The sequence below is a fragment of the Grammomys surdaster genome, unplaced genomic scaffold, assembly GCF_004785775.1.
Source record: "Grammomys surdaster isolate TR1022 unplaced genomic scaffold, NIH_TR_1.0 138, whole genome shotgun sequence".
Taxonomy (NCBI): Eukaryota; Metazoa; Chordata; class Mammalia; order Rodentia; family Muridae; genus Grammomys; species Grammomys surdaster.
This window is the reverse complement of record NW_021604596.1, coordinates 7,660,290-7,687,253: the sequence shown is the minus strand read 5'-3', so window position 1 is coordinate 7,687,253 and position 26,964 is coordinate 7,660,290. Positions and strand designations below refer to the sequence as shown.

At 37.5% G+C, this 26,964-nt stretch overlaps 1 protein-coding gene across 2 annotated transcripts in view; it reads right to left on the bottom strand.

Moving 5' to 3' along the window:
• The window catches only part of Cntn5 (contactin 5), a 1,025,091-nt gene that overhangs the window by 249,751 nt on the left and 748,376 nt on the right, over positions 1 to 26,964 (bottom strand). For both annotated transcript variants that reach the window (XM_028763352.1, XM_028763353.1), the window contains one exon: positions 4,659 to 4,840. In XM_028763352.1, coding sequence (XP_028619185.1) covers positions 4,659 to 4,840 — 182 coding nt within the window. The remainder of the gene's footprint in view (positions 1 to 4,658; positions 4,841 to 26,964) is intronic.

Here is a 26,964-nt window from a genome sequence, read left to right as displayed (position 1 = left end):
TAAAACTCAGTTTATTATTTTTTGTGAGGGTAGAGGTTAAATCTAATACTGTCCATCTGTCAAAATAAGCTTTGTTTGACTGTTCATTTATTTATTTAACCAAAGCTAAAGGCTCAGAGTCTGCTGCTCACTTCCCACAATTCTTTATAACATCTCGTACAGTGTGCATGCTGTGTAAATATAATGCAGTGGAAATGACGGGAAGAGAAAGGTTTGTGTAAGCTTCAGGTTTGATAGAACGCCTTCTGTCCCTTACCCCACTTTCCCTGCTGGTGCCTTCAGGCCCACCACAGCTCCCCTCCCCGTTCATAAGAGTATGTGTTTTCTTGTACTCTCAAGACCTTAAAACCTCTTCTCCTTTGTTTTTATCCTCATGGCTATTTTCTCACAGCCTACATTCTGTCCATCCTTCAACCTAAGCACAGCACGTGCTTCCAACTCAATTCGTAGTAATGACTTCCTAATCTCTGTAGATATGATATCCTTGTTACTGAGTGCCACTCAGGCTAGTGTGTGACACCATGGCAATGTACAGTCTAGAACATAAGCTCTCCTGTGAAGCCCTGGCAAAGTGTAACCTAGAGCATAAGCTCTTAGGTCAAATCCTGGCAAAGTGTAACCTACAACATAAGCTCTTCTGTCAAATCCTGGCAATGCACAGCCTAGAACATAAGCTCTCATGTGAAGCCCTGGGAATGTATAACCTAGAACATTAGCTCTTGTGTCAAATCCTGGGAATGTACAGCCTAGAACATAAGCTCTTGTGTGAAGCCTGGCAATGTGCAGCCTCAAACATAAGCTCTCAGTGACTACCTGTCAGCAGTCATTGCTCAGTCTCCTGATTCACTTGTTTCATGCTGAATCCTGCAGAGTGATATTTGTATAAAAGCAATAAGCATTATAATAAGATATATTTATAATAAAAATTATCAACTGCTTCTTGAACAGCATGCTTAGTTCCAGAAAATAATATTGAAAATAACCTCAGAAAGGTTGCCTTGAAAATGCATATAATTAAACTATAGATATTAAAACATATTAAAATCAATGAAGTTGCTGCTCAGGGATTTAATGACCATATATCTACTATTTATTATCTACACCAGCACTGCAGCTATGTCCTTTCCGGGCTGCTTGAAGCAGTACAACATATGTTTATCCTAAGCATCCTGGTTACACATACATGTACATTAAATTCTATCCTACTAAAGTGTAGATACAATGTAGTGATTACCAACCCCAAATCACTGGCTGTGGGGGCACATGCTACATATTCTATATACTATGTTCTCTGTACACAGAATGCCTCACTTCCTAAGCTCCCCTTAGAACTGCTTAAGTTACGGCCACTGCTTCACTGTCTTTCTTCTGCCTCCTTTCTCTCTTCTATCGTCCCTTCAGTTACCCCCCCTCTCTCTCCTTTTCTTCTTCCTTTTTTTTTTGTTCCTCACGAGTTTCCTTCTTGTTTAATCTGTTCCTTTCATTTTAATTGAGACTGCTAACAAGCAAAATTCAATTTAATGTAGGGTGCAGCAATTTTTCTGTGACAGTTTAAAATTAGGCTTTTGGGTAAATAATCAGAAGCTAGAGGTGTCAAAGAAATTAGCCCATAAATCTACCATACATGATGCCACAGGACATTCACCTGAACAACTATATACTTTTTTTCTGAACTTCAAACCATTCCCCAAATGTAATACTTTCATTTTTGTATTTTCTTCTTGAATTCTATAGTTTTTAACTTATTTACACCACACAAGCAAACTTACTTTTCTTTTACCTTTTATTTAACAACATGGGCCTCTTCATGTTATATCATATTATATTTTAATACCAATGCTGTTATAAAAAACTAACTGCCTGCCACCAATGCTAGGTCTCATTTCTTGTCAAAATGGGCAACCTCAGAATGCAGCTTTACTATCTCACAGGCAGACCTGAAGTACAGAGCTTCTGTATGACCCCTACTACTCAAAATGGAGCCCGAATAAAACTAGAGATACAGGACAATAGCCAAGATCATGACACGCATGAGGTTACCATGGAGAGCTTCCCCAAAGACCTACATATGAAAAGTTGGTTTCCAGACTGTTGCATTGATGGGGAGGCCTGGAACCTTCAATAGTTGAGGTCTATTTGAAGTTAGGCAGTGCATTAGGAGTGTATCCAAATGGGACTCAAGCCTCTTCTCTCCCCCTTATTTGCTCTCTGCTTCCCAGCTGACGTGAAGTGAATATATTCTCCATGATGTGCAGACTCACAGCATGTGACAAGGATGAGCCACCCTGGACTTATGTCAATGAAAGCATGAGCCAGCACTAACTGTTCTTCTTTTCACGATGATTGAGGATCTCAGTATTTTGTCTTAGTAGTAGAAGGCTTACTAATATGCGTACCTGCTATTAGTCAAATATAAATGTTCACCAAGAACCTATAGGTAGGTTCATATAGACCCTACCTATGATCTCAGAAGTTTTAAATTATAGAAGTTGTGTGAACCAAGATGTTTTTGGGAGTGAAACAAGAAATTGTTTAGAATTTTCCCAAGAGGAAACAGACAGAAACTGTGGTGGCTTAGAACAAATCTAAATGTATGGCACCATGATGAAATCTGACAGGAAGGCATTCTCATTATGGGCTGGAGCGAGAGGTCACATTCTTTCAAGTTGTCTACCTGTTCTGTCAACTATACGTGGCAAACAGTGAAAACTGGCCTGGTTTTTCTGCCTTGATTACGATCTATATTTTTTAAGTTTAAAGTGATGAATCAATATCAAGTTAAAATAATTTATTTTGGCACTGTCTACAGCAATAATTACTGCCTGAGAACCAAGCAGCTGAATCAAGAAGAGACAGCAAATAAGTTAGGTCAACTAGGAACCTCAGGCTCCCCACTCTGAGTCATTCTCTTTAGGAATATACCATTCTTTAGAACAGAGATATGTGGGCCATGATTTGCAATAGTACTAAATATTCTTTAGTACCTTTTGTACATTTAAATCATAAAACACTTTTTAAATTCTTGTCTTTTTTACTAGTTTTTTTTTCTCTAAAGATGGTTAATACTCCATTCTGTCACTGTGAGGATAAAAATGTATTTCAGTGGGATATGACAAAACATTATTTTTTCTTTGTCAGCAGACTGTCAGGATTATCTGCTTTAAAAAATTATGAAGAGTTCCAAGCACTGGGTTTCATGTAAAATTAGAAACTTGTTAGACTGTAGATCACATACTAATGTTAATAGATGTATCTGCAGCCTGCAAGCTTCTGACCCATGCCTGTGTGCATCCTACAGACCTCTCAGTGTTGTGGAGGGTTAGCTTTCTTCCCGGATGCCTTTGTGCATTCAACCGTTCAAGGTTCTGATGGTTTTTAACGTCTAGCCAGAGTTTTCAGGACAGAACGTGCCTTGAACCCTCATGACCCTTTGTACATTTTCAGCTTCAATTTGAGGTTCATTTTTTCCAAGTCAATGCTTTATTGATAGCATGTGGATGAATAAAGGAAGAAAAAAGGAAGAACGGAAAAAGGAAAGAAAAAATGAAGGGAGAGAGGGAGGGATGCATGGAGAAAGAGAGATGGAGGGATGGAGGGACAGAGGGAGGAAGGGAGAAAGGAGAGAGAGAAGGAGAGAAGGGAAGGAGGGAAGGAAAGAAGTGCTCATGGTATAATCTGCCAAATAGACGAATTTCAGAAGGAGTTACTGCGGTTATAGAAAGGTTGATTTTAATTCACAGCATTTCAGAAAATTCTTTCACAGACCCCTTACAGGACATTAGGTTTGCACGAAAGGCAGTCTTGAGATGTAATGAGAGTTAGATATCATGGATGAATCAGCCATGTGCATATTCCAAGTCTGTTCCCTCTCCTAGCTGCCTTTCCTTCTCTGTGCTCTTTCTCTGTTTAGTGTTTTCAACTGGGATGTGAGCACATTATCCCTTCCCTCCCTGTGTAGGGAAATGTGAAAAGCAGATGTGTGTGACACTGGGGGACCAATGTGAGACTGGAAGAATGTCCGGACTCCTTCACCCTACTTACACATCACCTGGCTGGCTGACCGGCGTGTTTGGAAAACAAACACCCACAAGCTGCAGGAGCGATTTGTCATACAGACGTATTAGCTCAGGGCAGAGCTCAGCAAACTTCTGTGAACTGCTTGATAGCAAATATTTTAGTCTTTGCAACTCAGCGGGTCCCTGTCTCCGTTTAATTCTTCCAGAGCCAAGCAAAAGCTGGAACGGAGCATTTAGAAACAAACGGCTATTTACCTAAATCAGCAGCTAGGCAGGATTCTGTGCATGGGCATAAAATTTTTGACCCCTGAGTTGAACCAAGAGCTAAAATAAGTTTATGCCACTTATAAAATGAAATTTGAGTTTATCAGCTGTTAGTTTGATTCAAATGTTTCATTTTTATGGTTATAAACTCCCAATCATCTACAAAGAGGCTAAAAATTCCTTGTTTATTTTTCTTTAAAATATTTTTATGTGTAAGCTCATTTTTCATGATATTTCCTATACCAAAAAAAGTTTACAAATTATTACTTGGATTTATTTCACAGTGCTAAATGAAAAATGTTTGGTTCAATTTACATTTTCTGTCTTACCCTTGTCTTTTTGTCTTACAAAAGCTTTGTACTCTTCTGAGACACTTACTGTATATTTGTAGCTGTCCACGAAAAGAGTTTTTCCCACGGGAGTTTTCAGCTGTGCATTCGTATATCCCGGCATCTTCCAGCTGCAGGTTGGGGATCTCCAGCACTGCCTGGGATTTCCTCAGTCTGGACTTACTGGGAATGTAACCGTTAACCTTCATCCAAGTGATTGTTGGAACAGGGCTACAATGGGGAACAAAGGCTCTGTTAATATACCTCCCACTATTAGAAACATGGATTCAGTTATCTGGTAATTTAAGCACTTAATAGGCTGAGCACAATAAAATGTAATCACAATTAGGGCCGCGTGCCAGCAGATACAAGTTGCTTTCCACGTGGCTGTTATATGATCAGAGAATCACATCTTTCTCTTTCAGACTGCAAGAAATTCTTCGGAAGCCCGCCAGTATTTTCTAAATGTAAACGGTTTATTTTTAGGTAATAAATTACTTTGATAAAATAGCTAACAGTTATAGAGCAAGAGTCAAACAAAAGACTTGGGAATTCAATAGGACACCTTGTCTGCCCTCACCTGTAGCAAATCTGTTTTCTGTAGCATTGTCCACCGGATCCTTGTAACATGTTTCTACCTACAATGAGCCATTTAGGTTTTTTGTTTGTTTGTTTTTAATATCAAGCATTTATATTTTCTATTTAATAACAAAGGTCTCATTCAATAAATATTAGCTTTCCTTTTCTCATTCATAGCTGCATATAACTCCATTATATGAAAATATGGGTCCACTGCCCCTCATAACTTGGGGTTCAGGAGAGCATTGCTTTCATTTGATGCTTTTTTCTCATATAGAGGTCCTGTTTCATTGCTCTGTTGCTGTCATGGTTTGCAGGAGATTTTCACCAAAGCTGGATTAATGGATCAAAGGGCATGCCCATTTTTTATTTTAATAAGTACTAGCATACTGCTTTCCCAAATACAGTGGCAGTAGCTATCTCTATCAGTAATGTATGATACCTTTCCCCTGTCTCCTTGTCAGGATTGTATGAGATTAATTTAGTTAAATACAAGACTTGTATAGGTTGAAACCAGACAAAAATCCCAGCATTAAAAAAGAAGTGGACACAAAGGTGTATTTCTAACAAAGAAGCTATATTAATTTCCACTGGCAAAAGACTACCAGTTTTCTCCAATGCAGTGCCCACACTCCAGTACAGGCCCCATGCCCAGAAGTTGTTGGCTAACACTAAAAGAAATCTGTTTTTTCTTTTTTATATTTTGTCTCACTGCAATTTTTGATTTGTTTCTTTGACATTTTTTAGAGACAGGGACAGAAACAGAGACAGAGACTGAGAAAGAGACAGAAGAGAGACAGATGAAGGTGTGTAAGAAGGTAGAGGGATCTGGAGGAGTTGGGCACGAGAAAATAATATGATCAAAATATACTGTATAAAATATTTAAATAGCAATTGTTTCTTGGGAAAAGTATGAAGTTTTTATGTAGTTTTTTTATAAACTAATTTGTTTCAGCTTTTTCTTTTTTATCTGAAAACACCACTAAATTGTACATACACATTATTTAAAATTAATTTTTAATATTGTTTACTTTTAGACCATTGTTTAAAAAAATAAAAGTTTAAATTTTGTTTCTAAATATACTCAGGTTACGTGTACATGTGTGTGTAATATATATATACATATATATGTATACATATAGTTAAATACAATAATAATTACTGAAGAGATAATGAACTTGGGGACGAGGACTCTTGTGAGTACACTTCTCATTGTAAGAAATTCTGCAAAAGAAATTATTAAATGAAATTTGCCTGTTATCAATCCTTCTCCCTGTGTGGCTGTTATCATATCGTGGTTTCTAAGACAGGATCTCAGAAGTATGTTTTCTCTGGGCTATGTTTTTTTTTTTCCTGAGTTCTGAACCTGCTCATATTTAGAAAATGATTTCAAAAGTGAAGTTTAGGTCAATATTTTCACAGATATTTTATGGTAATTTTAAAACTGTCCTATAGCATTTGGCAATCATCCAACTGAACGATAGCACTGCCTTCATGGGATATAGGGATGGGATTCATAATTCCAGCAATGCTAAGGATGCCCTGGTGGCTGACAATGGTTGACTGCCTACCTTCTCGAACGCAAGCTCATGCACTGGAATCTATTCTATGGTCAGCTCTGGTTCACTGACTTACCTCTTACCGTCTATATGCTACACTTTTTCAATGAAGCTTATGTATTTCCCAATTTTCTTTCTCTCCTCCTTGTTCAGTATGGTCTGACCCAGAAACACACTTCCTCTTGTCTCCAATCTCCTTCCTCAGCCCAGCTCTAGTTTGTATGGCCAGCTAGATGAGGCCACTCACCCAGTCCCTTTAATAACAAAGCACTTTGCATCCTAAATGAATGTCCCATAACATTCAGCTCTAAATTATATATGGTGGATATAGAGGACTTTTAGAAAGTACTCTCAAACAAAATGTTTTCTCTTACAGGAATGATAGCAGTATTTCTCTCTCTCTCTCTCTCTCTCTCTCTCTCTCTCTGTCTCTCTCTCTCTCTCTCTCTCTCTGTCTCTCTCTCTCTCTCTCTGTCTCTCTCTCTCTGTCTCTCTGTCTCTGTCTCTGTCTCTCTCTGTGTGTGTGTGTGTGTGTGTGTGTGTGTGTGTGTGTGTAAGGGGAATTGGCACGAGTAATGAAATCCAGGTCCCTGAGCAGGCTAGGAAACACAAATACCATGTCACAACTCTAATATAAGGATTCCCTCACATGCCGGATGACCAATTGCATCGGGTTTGTTTCTCTGAGGGTTCACATTCCTGTTCTGTCATATGCTATATGAAAACAATCATTATTTACACTTTGCTTAGGTTTTCAGTTGTTTTCAGCTGAGATGTAGTTTGATAATTGTGGCCCTAACATGTTTATCAATGGAAGTCCAAATTTCTTTAAATTTGATAAAAATAATTTTGATCATAATTCAAGGTCTATTAAAGAAAACATATGTGCATGTGTGTGTGTGTGTGTGTGTGTGTATTTCTGTGTGTGTGTACTTATGTATTAACTACATGAATACCATGGGAAAAATTTAAAAACACAAAAAGGTTGAGAAATACAAGCAAATCACAAATGACCTCAGGGCTTATAAAATAAACCTAGATATTCAAAAATCAAAAATAAATAAAAAACATAATAGATTTCTGTGCATATGTTCTAAAATAATTTCCTTAAACAAATATAAAGATAGTGAACACATATTTCAGGTTCTTGGCTGTCTGCTCTGGAAGATGGAATGAAGGATGCTAAAAGGCCACACAGTCACTTTTGGTATTTCCCTAACCTTTGGAACTGCTTTGTTCCCACGCACCTTTCTCAGTTCATAGATCCTTTAAAATCTGGCTGCTGAGATGGCTCAACAGTAAAAAGCACCAAGACTTGATGATTTGGGTTCAGTCCACGAGACACATGATGGAAGGGAAGAATTGACATTTGTTTTCCTATGACCTGTATATGTATGTCAGGGAGCATGTGCTCCCTCCTACATAAATAAATATACATCAAGAATATAATATTAAATAAAAATTTATATAAGGCAGCCTTTTCTGTCTCTATTTTTCACTTATATATCCTAAATATATTTTCCATCTTTTTCCAAATATAAACTTCAGTATACATCTTATTTTCATATCTATAAATTTTTTATTATTTTTATTTTTTTACTATTTTTTTATAACCATTGTGTGATGGCGTCTCTGGCAGCACAGTGGAGTGAGCCTTTGGAAGAAATATGTAAAATAACTGCAGAAAAATCATTCATATTTTACCATTATTCATGTACTGGTTTCAATTAACACTAGAGGACAAAGGATTTTGAACATTTCATATATAGTTCTTCGTTTTAGGCTGGTGACCTCATCCACGCACAAATACTTGCAAAGACAGTATTTTCATATTAGTTACCTTCTGTAATTTTAAAATCTGAATTTCTATATTTTCCTGAGAGTAAAAGTCCAAGTTACTTAGTGAGCGTTTCTTTGTATCATTTCTTCCTTAGTTTGTAAGTTGTAGCACAATAAGTGAGATTATACACGAAGTAAACTATATTCCTGGTTATATACAAAAAGACACACAGCCTTAACCTGTTGAAAGCAGAATTAAAATTGCCAGAGGCTGAATGCCTTGATTCTTAGTAGTTAATCCACCGACTACTGTCTGAGCCATTTCAAACTATTTTATTAAGACGCAAAATTATCCCCATTTCTTTGAGTGTGATTATTTAATCTATCTGGGAAGGGGATTTTTCATAAATGGGAGAATGCATGACAAAAAGAACTCTAAAGTTATGGGGGTGAGGCAGGAAGCAATCCAGAATGCGGTACACAGGAGGGAAGACTTGGCAGTGAGAGGGACAAGGATCTTGATGCTAACAAAGAACGGAGATGAATCCAACAGTCAGCAGGGCTTCTGGACTTAGAGGTTTAGAGCCACCTGTGTAGTGCAGTGAGCCAGTGCCCTTATCCAGGTGCTCAGTCTTGCAGTAAAGCTTTACAAGGTCCTTGCTGTTTGTCCAGACAGCATTTGAAATGAATAATGAAAGGGATGTTGAAGATCCTCAAGGTATTTATGAGTCCATGACAAAAAAACAACAACAAACCTGCATGAATCAAATACAGAAATAGGATATAAAGTTAACTTGGATAAGACGACCAACCTAAGGTGGAGGAAGAAGTAATTTCTCCACAGGAGGTATGTGAGGGAGACTTGACAGACAGAGACAGTTTCCCCTGCAAGGGGGTAGGGGACCAGTTCTGGATATCCATGTACGTGAGCTAGCACCTGTGTATGTAAAAGATGTTGGCACTTCGAATACATTAGTGGGTGGAGTCCCCTAACAGCTGGACTGGGGGATGTTTCTGACTCTGTTACTTGCCATTGGATCTCTTTCCCCTAACTATACTGCCTGATTGAACCTCTGTGGGAGACTATGTGCTTAGTTTTTCTGGAACTAGATATCCCAGGGTAGGGTAGGACCCAAGAGGGACTTCACCTTCTCTGATGAGAAGGGGAGGGAGTAATTGGGAGGAGGGATTTGTAAGGGTGGGACAGGGAGGAGAGAAGGGTGGGGGCTGCAATTAAGATGTAAAGTGAATAATAAATTAATGAAACAAAAATTTATCTCAGGGCGCTGTAATATTTTCATGAATTTCATGTTGTAATCCAATATACACTTCCCCATCACAGTGACCTGAAAATGGAGTTGTTACTTATAAACAGAGCTGGTTTAAGCTATGTTGGAAGAGTGAGTAGAAATATCAATTTGGATAGAATCACCAAGAATGGTTATTTCAATCTTATTGAAGATGTGTTTAAATTATATTTATTGAGCCCAACATTGAATTCTCATGTACAATAAGCACAAGAAACTATTAAAGAAAAGAAAAGGTCTTTAAGCTTGTATGATATTGGTATAGATTTGTCTCAGAAATACCTATCAATAACTGAAGATTATGTGAAGCCACATTGCAATTCTGATGGGACATTGTGTGAGCTCCATCAGAGTAACAGGATGAAAAGTGTCTCCAAATGCAGCTTTGAAATGTGAGGCGCACGCTGGATGAACTTTAGCCATCACTGAAGTCATTAAAGGCATTTCTTAAAGATCATTTTCTACAATGATGAAGTAATGTGTAGGATCTGTCAAGACAGAAGGAAGACTTAGTTGTAAAGATTTAATGATTTCAAAGGAAACTACTCCCTAGCTGCAAATCGCTGTTCACAGACAAATTGTAGGTCTGTCTAATGGCGCTTCCTATTTTCCTTGCATAAGTCACAAGTGAGACATGAATTTTACATCGGATGTGGAAATACATACAGTTATGGTTCCTTTGTGATTTGCACAAAGAGAAGGGAACACTGTATACCTTTGATGGAAACTGAAAGGACCAAGTTTTATAACTTTTCTCTAAGAAAGCACATAAAAAACCATCATAAAAAATAGCTATTGAGTCAAAAGATTTTTTCTTTTTTTATGATCCTGTAGCTCAAAAAAAAAAAAGGAATCAAAATTCAGTTGTTAATGTGGGTGATCATTCCACATTTATGTTTTAAGCAAAAGTTTTGACGGCAAAAGTTTCCTGAGTAAAATCTTAAAGAATTTTAGGGGACGTGAGCTTGAGACCACATTCTTGTTAAGGCAAAGTTCAGAGAGTCTCCCTGGAGACACAGATTCAGTGCCACAGCCTCAAAACAAGCGAGTTCTAATTGGTCTCTAAGGAAAAGAAATTAACTGCTTCCATCTTGAGGCTAGCATACATCTCTCGACTTAATGATTCCTGACGTGGAATGTATGATTGCATATTAGAGTGCATCCTTCTCCTGGAATTAGTTATGTTAAGGACTAAAGAGTTAGCTCAGAATGCTATCATGTTGGTTACCTTAGGCAAATCATTTAATTTAGGAGCAAACTCTTAGTTGTCCTATTTGACTATAGCCTGTTTTGAAAATTCTGATACTTTTGTTTTCTCTTTTGAAAAAGTCATATAGGAAGAAAGCAGTTCACTCCTGACCCAGTCATCTGTGACACACACAAACTAAACCAAATGCATTTATTTCCCACATGTGGCCTTCTTCAAGAACTTCCGACCCTCCAAATCCAAGAAATCCATTATGATCTGGGAAGATAAGCAGAGGCCAGCAGGATCACAAGCTGTCTGATATCTGGGAGAAATTTCTGGAGCAATGTTGCAATTATTTATCCATTTTGCCCTAACCATCTTATTCAATGTACCTATCATGAAGCAGGTTTTGTAACAGACACAGTAGTTAACCTGACCACAGGTTACAGTGTCTACCTGAGGACCTGGAATTCACATAATCAGTTATAAAATGACTTAAGAATACAAAGAGTGGTTGAAGCCAAGTATGGAAACTGCAAACAGCCAGCTTAACATAGTGAGCGACCGGACAGGATTCTATCAAGGTTTGAGTCAAGAGTAGGCAGAGAAACAGGTAAAAGCATTTTAGAAAGAATCAAGAGGAATGGTTGTTACCTGGAGTCCTGTGAGAAAATAGAGTTTGAGGAGTGAAAAGTAATCAGTATGACTGTTTCAGGGTTAGCAATAGATGCTGATGGAGTTAAAGAATACAGAGGTGAACAGGAGGTGCTGTGGAAAGGATGTTTATGCACTAGGCTTTTCCTAACCACCACTATAAATTTGTGATGTGCTCTAAGTATGAGAGAAAGGCTTATGTTACGGTTGAGGATAGCACTAAGCAAACACTTGTCTTCTATAGAGAAATAGACTATGAAAACATTTCAGGGGTGCTAGTTCTACTGTCTTTCACAGACACACGTTACCATTGTTACCATTGCAGAGCACAACCAGCCATGGACAGTGAATTAATGAACAGATGGGCTTTGTTGAACTCTAAGCAATCTCTGTTCCAGGAACCCAGTTGCCAGGACATGGTCCAAAGTTTGCAACCAGGTAAGGAGAATGTCCCGAAAATATGTAAGATTGAACTCAGGGAAAGAACTAGGAGACTTGTTAAGAAATCTCTACGCATGATTGCTGTAGCTTTACCATCAGTAAAGAAGTAGGGTTAAGCTGTGGACAAAACACAAACTTCAGAGGTAGAATTCAGGGGCTTGATGCTGCCTAGAACAGGAGAGTGAAAAGGACAGATAGATGAATGGGTAGATAGATGATGGATGGATGAATGGATGGATAGGTAAGTGAATAGATGGAGCAATATAGATGGCCAGACTGATAGACAGACAGACAATAAAAAGAATGTTATTTTCTGGGTTTCTTACTTCTCTAACTAGATGATAATATCTGGATTCTTACTGTGTGTTAGACTTTAAGTACTTTGTATACTTTAACTCATTATTTTATAGTGACTTTATGAAGTAGATCTTTAACATTTCACTCAGTTTACTATGGCGCATATAGGAATTAAGGATGTAGGAGTGTAATCTTGTAATATTAGAGAAATATGATTATGCATAAACAAACATATAAAGAGCCAATATAAAGAAAAGTTAAAAATAAAAGTTAACAACCCTGTGACATTCCTAACAGCAGAACACATGACAGAGAATCAAGTTCATTTGTGTTTTGTATTTGATGCCTATAGTTCCATTTTGACCTATATTCAAAATATCAAGGAAGGAAGCTTTGTATGGTAAGAGGTTTGTAGATCTTGAGTGAGTTACAGAAGTGAATGAGCACTTCAGTTATCCTTGACATTGCCTGCTGAAGCTGCAGTGGGAGGGATAACTGGAGTTAGTCACTATGAAGATGCTCAGTGGCAACAGAGGCCACATAAAGCTGGAACCATGTTCAGTTCTGTACAGATTTCTTCTTTCTTCACTACACTGGGAAGATTAATTAGAGATATATAGACATAAAAAATAGTAGAAGTGTAGTAACGTACTCAAAGAGTTAAAGAGAGGGGCATGTACTCTAAGGACAGAAGGTGAAGCCAGGAAGAAGATACACACCATTAGGAGGCTGGGCAGACACAAAGGGGTGAGATGGTAAACAGATAGGAAGAGCCAGACTGAAGGTTATAAAGACTTTGCTCTTGTAGATCTGAGGTAACCCTGCATACGTGTGCAGCTCAGAGCTACACAAAGATTTTACACAATCTATTTTACTCTATTTCACTTCCCTCTCTATCTCCTGTCTAATGCAAGTTTCCAAGCGCTTCCAGAAAAGCTGACTTGATTCCCAGTATGCCTCATAGATCAGATGTTTATAGACTGAGGAAATGAAGTCTGCTTGTCTAGGCTCATTACAATTTATTATTGTAGAGAAATTTATAAGTCCTTAGCAAGAAGTGGGAGGTAGCTGGTAACTGAGAGCAGAAGCACCTGCCTGACAGAAACCACAAGCTTCTAAACATCATCTTTACACATTAATTTCCTGCTTACCTTTCAATCTGTTCCATATGCACAGGGCATCACTTTTAAAATACACACAGTTTAAACAGGTTGCAAACAGTAGACATTCTGTTTGAACAGAAGACTAGGTAAGATTTGAAGAATGTTTTCTGTCACCAAAATAGTGGAAGTTAAGATGTCCACCTATTCAAAGACTCATATTGGAAACTTTAATTAACAATAAAATAATATTTTTATATTGCTTATACCCACTTTTATTTTCAAGAACTACATGACAATAATATGAAAAACATTTCTCACTTAGAAAAATGGCTTGCCAAGATTTTCGTCCCAAATATGGGTCTTAACAAGACATGTGATTCCATATTTGAAAGTGTTGTTTAGAGGTGTGTGAATGTCATACGTGCACCTAACATACTCATGCACATGCTCTGGTTTGATGCAGAAACCAGATTCAGCAGCACCACCAAAGTCCGGTCCTATACTGAAGAGCATTCCCTCTTATTCATACGTCATGATAACTAATGTAGTAGATTGCACTATCCTCCTGAGGGAACTCCCCGAAATACTTTTTCTCCTCTGAGTAGTGTACTTCTTGCTACCGTGAATCTTGACACTACTTAATAGATGTTCTTTGCTAATTAAGTTTGCAAAAGTATTTTGAATACTACTTTTCCTCTAGAACATTAAAGATAACCTAAGGTATGACCGTTAATTTTGTTAGTTTTTCTCTTTAGTCTTTGTCAAGGCATAGAATTGACATTGTTTATATTTCAAATAGCATTTAGTGAAATAAAATATAGCTATTAAAACAATTCTATTTAATACTTTAATATAGAAAGCATACATAATATAAAAATAGGATTCTAAACATTTAAGTAGGTAAATTATTTTACTATAATATTATCACAATAACTCACTTAGAATGACTACTGTCTCAGAACCTTCTTAAGGCAAACATTCTAAAATAAATTATCTTTTACTTGCTTCCAGCCCCAAATTCTTATATTCTGAATAAATATGATCACAGTTAAGGGGTTAGTTGGACAATTTGTCATACAGAAAAACAGGAATCTACAGTTGACTCTATGAATTCTATGAAACAGAACACAATCTTCTGATCATCAACAATAAGAGAAATATTGACACCTATGGTCATGCACACCAGGGAACCACACAAATTAGTGGGTACAGACCCAGCAGCTAAGAGTGCAAAGATGGATAATCTAATGCCACAGAGGTAGGGATGTTTAGCCACCTCTGTGACTTCATGAAGAAGTCTTAGCACTTACTTAATTTCTATTCTGGGCCATCACTCATAGAAAGACTGTTTTGGAAGTGTGGTCTTCCAGGCTTTTGATTTTTGGGAAATAATGCTGTATAACCATGATTGATTGGCCATTTATTTTGTGTCAGGACTTTATACAGAATATCATTTGTCTTTCACAAAGGCTCAAACATTGGTCTTAGTTCCTCTATTTCAAAAGAAAGCAGACAAGTAATGATTTGATGAAACATTCTAAATAAAATTAAAAGATATCTTCAAAGTCATTATCATATTTGATCAGTATACATCATCATGTAAATAACACATTTGGCTCAGCAGTATGTATAGATAGCAAAACATGGAAAGATAAGCAAGCATCAATGTGACACAGAATGCAGCTTTTGTATCCAAATAATTATAGAGTTCTCTGGCAAACATTAACCTCTCAGGTTGGTGAAGTCATGCTAACCATATTCTTCTATGTGAATGAGAAAGCAATGGCTTTTAACTACACCTCAGGAGGCTTTTCTCTGACACAACTATGGATTTGCTTTTATTCAAACATTGAAAAAAAGTACACTAGGCAAAAAAATCTTGATTATACTGTACAGATTCATACAATCCATTTTCCCAACCCCCACTTGTCAGTGCAAAGCCTAATACACTGAAGTTTAAAGTACATCATGGAGCCATATGTAAAGGCTGACGCTTGCCCAGATGGTTTTCATGGAGTCTAATATTTTGAATGACTCTTCCTTAGAGTCAAATTCAGAAGAATCCATTATACTCTTATTTATAAAATATAGAAAAAAACTAGATATGGAACAATAACTGGATAGACAACATTGGTCATTGTTTTTGTTTAGAGTAACATTACTATACGAACAGGACTGATTCCCAATGTTTACATATTTGAAATTAACATATATTAAACACTTTGATATTACAGTTTGTGCAGAATCACGGCGTGTATGGGTTTAGATGAATCCTTCACTTTCTCAATTCTAGACTGAAATTTGAATCCACTTGTGCTTTGTATACATATGCTATTGAGTGACAGGGACATGGTGGTTCCAAGACTGAAGTGTGTAAGTTTCTTGGCCATATTGTAATTGAAAATATAGTATTTCTCAGACACTTCCTTCAGTAGTAGTCAATGTATAATCACGGTTTGGGTTGTAATATTCACTAAGCTAAACAAAGGGAAGAGATAGTTCATTTCATTAGAATTTATATTTCTGCCAAATACCCAATATTGGCTTTTTTTAGAGTTTTAAGTTTTTGTGGCCGCTGTGCATCCTCTAAGATTTATATGTCAAATTATAATAATAATTGTAATTGTAAATAATAACAAAGTAAAATGTTACTCTTAATTTAATGTGAAAAAAATTAATTGTAGAAAATAGCCCTGCACTCACAGTGAAGAAAATAAAAGTGGCTTGACCTAAAAGAATGTTTGAAAAAAATAAAACTGAAAATTATCCCAATATTTCATATCTATCGAAATGTTTTTTATAGGTTCAGAGTTTCTCTGGATGACTAGGGCACATGGCAATATATATTATAAGCAGAAACCTGGAGAATTTCCTACCATCAATTTTCCATTGAAACCATGAAAACCCAAGAGGCAGTTGACAGAATGAGAGTTATGGAGTCTGGGAACTTGTGGCTTAGAAAATGAGCTGTTTGGGGGACATTCTAGAAAGAAGTGGAGCATTGCAAGGAGGCCAATGGTTCAGAGACTTAGCAGTGTTAGACAAACACAGGGAAGTTCTCCCATAACAGATACTAACATGCTACAAATAAGTGAGTCCTTAGATGGGGCTCTTTCAGAAACATCTAGCGGTAATGTTATGATGACAGTGGTACCACCAACACTTCACAGCCTTTGAAAATGAGAGCCAAAGAGGAAAACAACTTGATGCTGCACAGCTGTTGAATGATCAAGCTGCTATTTGAAACTAGACTTTCAACTACCAACCCTGTGGTGTCCCTTCATTTGTCACTGACACAGAGTGACGGGCCCCTATGGCTTAACTGATTGTAATTCTGTTTTTAAAAGCCGGGAGTTTAATGGGAAAGCTCCTTTGAACGTTCTGTTTAGAACTATTTCTGAGAAAAGATCTGGTCAAAGTAGTGTCTTCAGTGCCTTGTCCTTTGCCACAGTTAGTGTATAGTTCTTTAAAGACAGGAGACAAATTAATGTCTCATGTAGACTCCACTTCTTGGCTGCATAAAGATGGTTAATTTAGATTTGATCCAACTTTTATTTTGTGCATTTTCATATTATTTCTTAGTAAATAACTGAAAATTACACAGGAAGACACATTAAGAGAAAAGATAAAATACACTAAAAGTATGTTTCCTTATACTGGGGATGAGAAGGCACAGGGCAGCATGTTAGGTAACCATGCTGACCCACTCTACTCTATTGTGGTAACTTGCTAAGAACTAACATAAGGAGAAAGAGCTGGGAAAATTTAACTGTCTTCTTGAGGCAGGGCCAGCTGTGGTGTCCTCTGGATAGAGAGGAGGCTGGCATTCACAGTAGCTGCAGGGGAACTCTGATGAGACATCAATGATCTACAGCATACTTACTTTGTGATTTATGGGAGTGCTAACTAGTGGAGACACAAAGAAACAGGAAGCTAGAAGCTTAGTAAGGACAGTCATGAAATATGCTTAAAGAGCAGAATATTCACGTAAATTCACAGTGGTGCTGGGGATCGCTCATTAAGAAAAATAAGCGAGACTCAAACAATATACAATATATTTGTACATGTGGGAGATAGATTTATATTATAAATATGTGTGTATATACAGAGACAGGGAACAAGAGTCTGTATGTAGTAAATGTACAGTGTAAGCAAGGGGAATTCTCTGTGAGTATAAAGGGAGTCAAGTGGAAGAGAAAGAGGATGGCTGTGAGGGACAGATAACAGAGGAATGCAGCATGCGTAAGTGATGAACAGTGAAACCGAGTTCTCTGTATGCTAACCAAGCAAGAACAGGGACACGTGAAGAAGCACAGAAGTCAGCTAGACAGACACAGGTCCTTCCCTGAGAGCTGGGCTGGAGGATCTCATTAACCAGAGCCCCTTCACGATGATGCTGTCAAAGGTTTCCTCCCAGCAACAGAGAGAAGTGAAGCACAAGCCACACATTGTTCAGGTTATATAAAATGCATAATATCAAGACCAGAAAGTGTCAGATGTTACCATATCACTTACTGTCTCTACAGAACAATGGCAAAAATAAATAAATAAAAATAATAAACAAATAAAAGGACTCATCTCTGAATAGTAAAATTCTAATGTTTGAAGGGTATCAAATATTTACAATAAGAAAGGAATTGTATCCAAACTTTTAACTCCTATTTAGGATAAAATGAACCAGCTAAAACTAATCTTTTTTTTTAAATTTTTTTATTGGGTGTTTTATTTACATTTCATATGTTGTCCCCTTACCCCATCCCCCACCCACCCGGGAACCCCCTATCCCCTTACCCCTCTCCTTCTTCTCTGTGGATGTAACCCCTACCTACCCCCCACTCCCACTTCCCCACCCTCAAAATTCCCACCCCCTGGGGCGTCCAGCCTTCATGAGGTCAAGGATCTCATCTTCCACCTATCCCCAGCAGGGCCCTCCATTCTTACATATTCAGCTGAAGCCCTGGATCCCTCCCTAAGTGCTCCCAGGCTGATGTTTTAGACCCTGGGAGCTGTAGTTGGTTGGTATTGTTGCTCTCCTCATGGTGCCACAAACCCTTTCAGCTCCTTCAGTCTTCACTCTAACTCCTCCATTGAGAACCCCATTATCAGTTCAATGGCTAGTTGTGAGCATCTGCCTCTGAATATGGCAGACTCTTGAAGGCCTCTGAGGAGACATCCATAGCAGGCTCTATTCAGCATGCACTTCCTGACTTCCATATCAGCATCTCCCTTTGGTGACTGCACATGGGATGGATACTCAGGTGGAAAGGTCTTCATATGGCTTCTCCTTCAGTTTCTGTCCCTCACTTTGTCTCCAAATGACACATACTCTCTTAGTTAAGGTTAATACCACTGTGGTGAAACACTATGACCAATGCAACTTGTGGAGGAAAGACAGACAGAGGTCTTAGAATAAAATTTATATTCCAGATATAGAAAGGGAGATCTTGAATGGCCAAATTATTAGAGGAAACACATTAGTTGATTTTACAATTTCTATGATTATTCAATAACCTGATGTACACAAAACAAATTTGTTTTTTGGTAATTTGAGATAGCTTTTTTTTTTCCCTGTATATCAGCCCTGACTGTCCTGGAACTCACTTTGTAGACCAAGCTGGCCCCAAACTCCAAGAGATCCACCTGCCTCTGGCTCCTGAGTATGGGATTAAAGGTGTGCACCACCATGCCCAGCTGACAATTTTAAAACACACAAACACATTGGATGAACAGTGCTAAATGATACACACTAAAGCTCCAGTAACCAAGAGTCAGGCATTGCTCTTTAGATGAACCTGAGGATAAAATGTCCAGAGCTGAAAAGATTCTTCAGTGGAAAAGAACTTTTGCTGCCAAACCTGATGTCCCGTGTTCATCTCATGGCTTCCAGATTGTGGAGAGAACTGACTCAATCAAGCTGTTCACTGACCTCCGTCCCTCCACACACAAAAGTGCACATGTAAATATGTAAGAAAATGAACAAAATATTCAGAAAGAGAAAATCACACACATACCTAAAGCTGTTAAAGCAGCATAACAGAGACAATAAACTTTTCAATAGTAAAAATAATTTTATATCCTTATACCACATTAAAAATCATTCAAAAATGTATTTTAGAAATAAACACAAATATGGCTATAAAGTGTCTATAAGAATACCTCTTAATGTTGTTTAAGCAAATATTGCTTAGATATGGAACAAAAAGCTTCATATATAAAAGAAGAAAACTGAAAGCTGAGCTTCATCAAAATTAAGAACCTCTGTCTTTGAAAAGATATCACGTTTTAAAAAGCCAGAGTTGTAGGAAATGTAAGCACATCACACACATGATGGAGAATCTCCCTTCAGGAATTTAAAAGACTTACAATTTTGACATCACACAAACTAATAATACAGTTAACATACGAGCAAAACCACGAATTTAAATGTAACTAACACAAAAACATAAAATGTGCTTAATAACATCAATCATTAAATGTACACCAAGTGCTATGGAAACACACACACACACACACACACACACAAACACACATTTTAATGGTACAATTAAAGACTAGCAAAACCATGTAAGAGTATGAGTTTCCTGCTGCTGTGCATATAGAACTATGAAATGTCACACCTACTTTTTAAAAAAAATCTTATGGTATCTTTAATAGTTCCATATTTTTCTGTTGGACATTCTAGCCGTCAACACCATAGGTGTCTATCCAAGAAAAATGAGTGCTGTGTCTCTAGTAACACTTGTCAGTGTGATAGACACTTTATGAGGAGAGCTGAAATGTGAACATATCTAAAGTTGTTCTCATTAGTGGACAAGTGAGCTTTCACCATAGCTATCGAGTACAATGCTACCGAGTCAAACAACGGGCAGATGTGGTGAGCCAACAAGCACTTGACATCCAACTGAAAATGACACTTTAGAGGAGGGGACCGGGGGATACACCTTCTGCATGGATCCAGTTATACACATCTGTAGGAAATGCAAGCTTATCTATAATGACAGGCAATCAATCCTGTGAGAGATTACAAACTTACATGTAGACATTTGAAGACAGTGGTAACATTATGTGGATTATGGGATGGTTTCATCATAGCAACGATATGTGCTATGATGTATACTCTAACTATTTTATTTAGCTCTAACCTCAACAAACATTTCCAAAGTATCCTGAACACTTTGCAGTGAATTGCGATTAGCAAATTAACTATATGTTTAATATACTGTTAATGTCATATTAAATAACTGCTACATGTACATTTTATGTACATGATAAAGTCATTGAATACGAACTAGAGCATTATTTCTATTAAATTCTTTTAATCCAAACACAAAACAAAACCTAAACTATTGGATTTGATTTTTACAACTTTTTCTTTCTGGGCATTACTATTTGGTTATTCTATTTTCTGTTATTCATAACATACAGTTAATAAAAGGCACAGACACAAAGTAACAGCAAGACCAGTGTAAATGAGTTCTTTACAATTGGCTTACTTTACATATCAGTCTCCTTTCAAAAGAGAGTGTACACGGAATCATCTGGAATCTCATAGATACAATGGTTACATGGAAACAGGATGATTTGTGTTCCAATCAATTTTGTTGACTGTGTAAGAGGAAATGCCCAGTCAAAAGATAATCTATTTTAAAGTGTGTCCAGTGCCACAAGAAAGATATTCTATTAGACTAGATTTTAGAAATTAAGATAGGAAAAACAATTCCTCCTTTAGTTTCAGATTGACTTGGTTAATTAATCAGGGTTTAGTAAACCCTGACATTTTACCTTTAATTATTCCAATTTAACCTTTCCAAAAAACTTGTGACTATAAAACAAAACACACCACTATTTTAAGATCACCAGGAAAGAAAACACTGCTGGTCAGAGAAAGAGATCCTTGTATTGTGATCAACATCCATATTTATACATGGAGTCTATCAAACCTGTATTTTCTCTTAAGAGACCATGGTTAAGTGTAATGCAACCACACGGGCTGGAGGTGAGAACATGCTCCCTTTCTATGTAGCACACTGAAATGTCCTCATCATAAGTGTGGAGAGGGCTGCAGTTCTCTGCAGGGATATATAAAACAAGTGACCTGATTTCACAATGTTCCTTCCTCTGAGAAAACAGCCATAAATAAGACATTCTAAGTGTTTTAATGTAGATTGATTCAATTCCCAAAAGAAAGTAAAAGTATAAGCAAAAGTCTGCAAGTTGCCCAAAGCACGTATTATTTTTTCGGGTTGTATGAAACAGCAGTATGCCCAACAAGGGTCATCTACAAATCTATTCGTATTAATTAGATAGTTATTTTTGTCTAAGAATAAATCTATGCTATGAATATTTGGCCTGAAACTTATTTTTAGGTATGTAGCTATCCCAAAGACTGTGACTGGTCACAGAAGGTAGATGGATGAACAACACTGAATATAGTCTTAGAGTCTGCGCCAGCCATACCACGTGGGTGTGACAGAACACCCTGATCAACAGCATTTAGCATGGGAAACAAATATTTGCCTCACAATTCAGGTCATAACCCATCACTGAGGGAAGTTAGAGCAGGAATTAAAGGCAGGAAGCTGGAGGTAGAGAGCACAGAAGAACACTGCCCTCTACTCACTGTCCTGCTCCTCCACAAGCACATGCTTAGCCTGCTGCCCTGCACAGTTCACAAGCACCTGTCCAGGAAATGGCACCATCTGCAGTTAGCTGGGCTTTGTTACATCAATTCAGAGAGAATGCCTAACATGTACATGCACAGATCAACCTAATAAGGAGAGTTATTCAGCTGAGACCCTTTCAGATATCTCTTGAGTGTGTTGGGGGAGAGCTGAGCCTAGCTACTATGTAGTTATTTAGAGATATTTGTTCTGTGGGGTTATTCACTTACTCTCACATATGTAAGCTCACAAACATATCCATACAGACATGTTTCTCACACACATTAAAAAAAACATTAAATTTAACTACAGCAAAGAAGCAAGATCTGAAACCAAGCACAAGGCAAAGGATAATAAATATTTTTTTAAAAAAGTTAGAAAAATTAAACAGAAAAGACAAGTTCTACTTCCCTGCTTCTTATAATAGAAAATATCTTGTGAAGGGTCACAAAATTCACAGCAACAATAAGTGAACCATAACACACTTCAGAACCACGGGAGCAATATATTCTACGTAGGAGAACTTATTTAATTACATATTTTGATGATGAAATGAGAAGTTTTGTGGAAATACAAAGCAGCAATATCTAATTTCATAATAATAAGAGTTGATCTATAGTATTACAAAGGCATAGAATGTGTTAAACACTGTCCTAGAGACCATCCTCCCTTGCTCCTCTCTTAGCGGCATTTGTTTGCAAGTTGCATGACACCATGAGAGAGATATTCCAAAGACAAAGATGTAGGGATGTCTCCAGCTACTCAGTTGTTGAAAACATTGGAAGCTACAGACGAACTGTATAAACAATCTCCTGTGTTCCGGGTCTTAGCATCAGAGGCACCGAGAAACATAAAGTTACAAAGACATGACACAGCTTCTAAAGGTCTGGATAAACCTTGAAATGGAAAGGAAAAATAACTTCTGCCCAATATAGAATAGGTATATTGCCTCCTTAAAAGCATTTATAAAGACAGAACTAATGTGGCAAGGGAGCTTGTCTAAAATTCCTCCAGAAATCTCCCACATGAATACCCATTTAATGAAAGAAAAGCTACCACGCTGCTAAACATCGTCTAGGTTATGTGTTCCTGAGACACTCACTGTTTGTGTTGTAAATCCTCTGTGTCAATAATCTTCATGACTGATAAAATTATGTTAGAAAGTATAGTACTAATGATTTAATCTTAAATTATTTTTAAGACTAATCTAAAAAGAGATTTTAATCCACTACCCTGCAATGACTAGACGATTAAACTCTGTAATGAAATCTGTTCATGTTTTTCTTTTTCCTGTGTTCAGAAACTAGCAGACAAATACTGCTCTTAAAACTTGGGCTTAAAGGACCATCCACAAACTGCAAGAGACTCTACTGTGAGACTCAGGTTCTGAGAAACACCTGGCTTTGATTTTTTACAGCTTCAATTACCTACCCATGTTGGCTGCAGCTCAGAAGTCAGCTAGCACAAAAGTTTATCCGTGGCTTACCTTATACACACATTACCTGTCATGTTGATGAATGGGTTAGTTCTAACAATGAACACTCATCAAGCAGGAATTGGGGTGGATTTAAGAAACGCTTTTGGTGATAAAACATGTGAAGATGAGAAGAAAGAAACAAAACAATGGAGAGTTTATAAGGGGCAGGAGGGCATGTCCCTCATGCTGAGAACTGTGTCAGTAGATCTGGGCTGAGTGTAGGACACTGTGCTTGGGATGGAGATCTGAAGTCCCAACATAGACCCATGAGCTATCTATCAAGGGATTAAATATCACCAAATAGATCAAATGAAGCTTGATTCAACAAAGAAAGAGTCCCATAGAACTATCAGGCTCACTAATATGGGAGTGATATTAAAACTAGAAATGAGACCCAGGGAGTAGTCACCAAAGTGGATAAACTACATGATCCGTAGAAAACAATGGGAAAATCCCCAAAGTAAATTTGATGTCAGTAGAGTCATTTTAAAAAGTACACTTGTATTTTATTTGCAACAGAGTCGAAAAAAGCTAGCTTAATTCGTCAGTCCTGAACTTGAGTTGTGTTTCTGAGATGGAAATGAACTGGAAGATGTAAGTTTGAAGATTTAGCAAAGATCCATGCTTATTGTAGTAGGTCAGTTATTAGGGCTAAAGAGACGAATTGCTAAGGAGATAAAAGGTAAGTTGATTTTTATCACTACATATTCAGATTCTCAGTTTTTAAAATCTTAAAACAATAGAATTGAAATCACTCTGGTGATTTCCTTCCAATGGTCACGATTAGAAAAAAATCATCATGGCAGAAGACATTTTTCTTTCTGGTAGGACTTTAGAGGGATTCAGAGTCAGTGCCCCTATGAAACTGGAAGACTAATACTGTAAGATTTCAACATGGGGATGCAGAGACATGAACACTGGTTTGAGAATTGGGACACCTCATTTTGTGGCTCTAGTTTTCTAACTGGGTTTGCACAATGAATGTGTCTGATTCACTAATACTGCATTTCTAAATTGCCAACTTCATGTCAAGCCATTCGAAGAATTTTATATACAACATTTGAAAATTTCAAATTGACAGTCTTTAGTGAGTACCTGCTGTGGCTGTCATAGCTTGACTAATACCAATGTGGCAATGGCAGACAGGCTGACAAGTAAGCTGGGTTCACAGCACAGTGATTCAGATAGACTCAAAACACTTGTTTGAGTCTGTGGACTATGATAGATTGAAAAATTAAATGTTGTCGAAACATATCACCAAGAATGGTATCTCAGATAAAGAGATCTTAGCAGGCTCGGCAGTAGATAAATTGAACTTTAACAGTAGCAATATGAATGTTAACCCATCATTAGAAAAAAATAGATATCTAGTAGAATGTAGCAATTATTTGTGGTGGAAACCACATAAAACTCACAGAAACATAAGAGTGCAGGAACTGGAAATAGGAAAACTGGGTTACAGGGAACATTTCTGATTTGTACTGAAACCACACGGACGTGACAAATTTTTAGGTCTAGGAGGAACTTCAGTTAAAATAACTCTGATATTGTTGTGTTAGAAACATCTTTTATTGATCCTGTAATGGTGAATTTTGTTATTTGAGTTATATACCTAGGAATGATTCTGCAATGTAAATAAGCTAAGATAAAGAGATTTTTATGAGGATAATAATTTACAGCCCTTTAAGAATGTTAGTCTTTAAACATTTTGGACCTCATAATCCACAATCAAGAAATAAGTAATTTGATGGAAACTTCAGGGAGGTTGAGCATAAAGCCACAGTACAAGCTATCTAAGTAAAATGACAGTCCCCTAGGGATTGTCATATTACAGCCACCTCTGATATCCTGTCTATGCTAATATTTTTAAGTATTTATCACTGAGATTTTTAATTGTCTCCATAAAGTCCTTCTCTAGGACAAAATGAGAATTGCTCTCACCAGTTGCAGAAGCCTACAGCAAATTGAAAAATCACCAGGTTTAGAACTAGGAGAACTGGGTTTATCACTGTGGACTTCTGGCTGCTTGGTTTTCGGATGTACTCAGTTTTGCTGTTAGGACAGTTAGTTCTGGGACAGCCCTGGAAAAATTTTGAATATGGAGCCAGATAACTGTGCTTATGAGTGAGGAGCTGCCCCTGTTTCCCCAGGAAAGCATAACGTATCTAAGTGCAAAGGAACAAAGCACTTTCTTTCAAAGAAGACAGTCCAGAGAATGCCAGAAACAGTATGAACACCATGTGAAGGAGCTTCGCACACAGACTGGCCTTGGGTGTCTTGGTCTAGCCATTCTGTACAGAGTCTGTCTCCCATCTACCGACAGATGTCAGCCTACAGACTCTGACTTTGCTGGTGTTTGATAAAGCACCATCACCCTTGAGTATCACTTGAAAGAAGAGACATCTCTGGTCTCTGCAGTGCTGAAGCAAGTTGCACTTCACAGAGTAATGTTTGACTCATATGTACTGTTTCCCAGTGAGATTCATACATTTTTTGATTCATAGACCCAATAACTGACTCCTCTCCCTGGGTCTTTGGTCAGCCTAATGATTAGTTAATTTCAGTTTAGTCTGAATGGCCAATATCACATTAGTCAAAATTCATGTTACATCTAACTGTTGTTGGTAACTGGCATTTCTAAACAAACAGCATTAATAAGTCATCAGTCTGTAACTAAAGATGAAATTCATTTGGCAGTCACAGACTGAGGGGTGCCTCAGGGACACTTGTCATCCTCACGGTACAGGGGAATGGGAGTGTAGTCATTTGAGACAATTTGGCTGAAGACCAAGGAAAAGAAAATATAAGTTACAGCAAATCTAACTTTACTAATTAGTAAGTAGTACCATTGCATTTGCAACAAACATACAAGAAGAAAGAAAGGAAGACAAGAAAAAAGGAAGGAAGGAAGGAAGGAAGGAATGAAGGAAGGAAGGAAGGAAGGGAGGGAGGGAGGGAGGGAGGGAGGGAGGGAGGGAGGGAGGGAGGAAGGAAGGAAGGAAGAAAGGAAGGAAGGAAGGAGAGAAGGAAGGAAGTTCCTAGCCCTGGTTTCCTAATGGACATGTAATAGTGCAATGGACTGTAAAAAGTATGATTGTAAGCCCTCGTGGAGAGATAAGCAGCAACTAAAAGTGGCAGGAAATTAAATGTATTTTTTTTAATCCCAGGTTTCAGAAGTGTGTAGAAATGTCCTTCTCAGTAGTCACTCTAACTGATTCAAGGCTGTTTGAGCACTGCTGATCTGATTGTGTGTTAATGGCTGCCTGAGCAAGATAAGAAACATATAAAGTGAAAAAAAAACAACCAAACA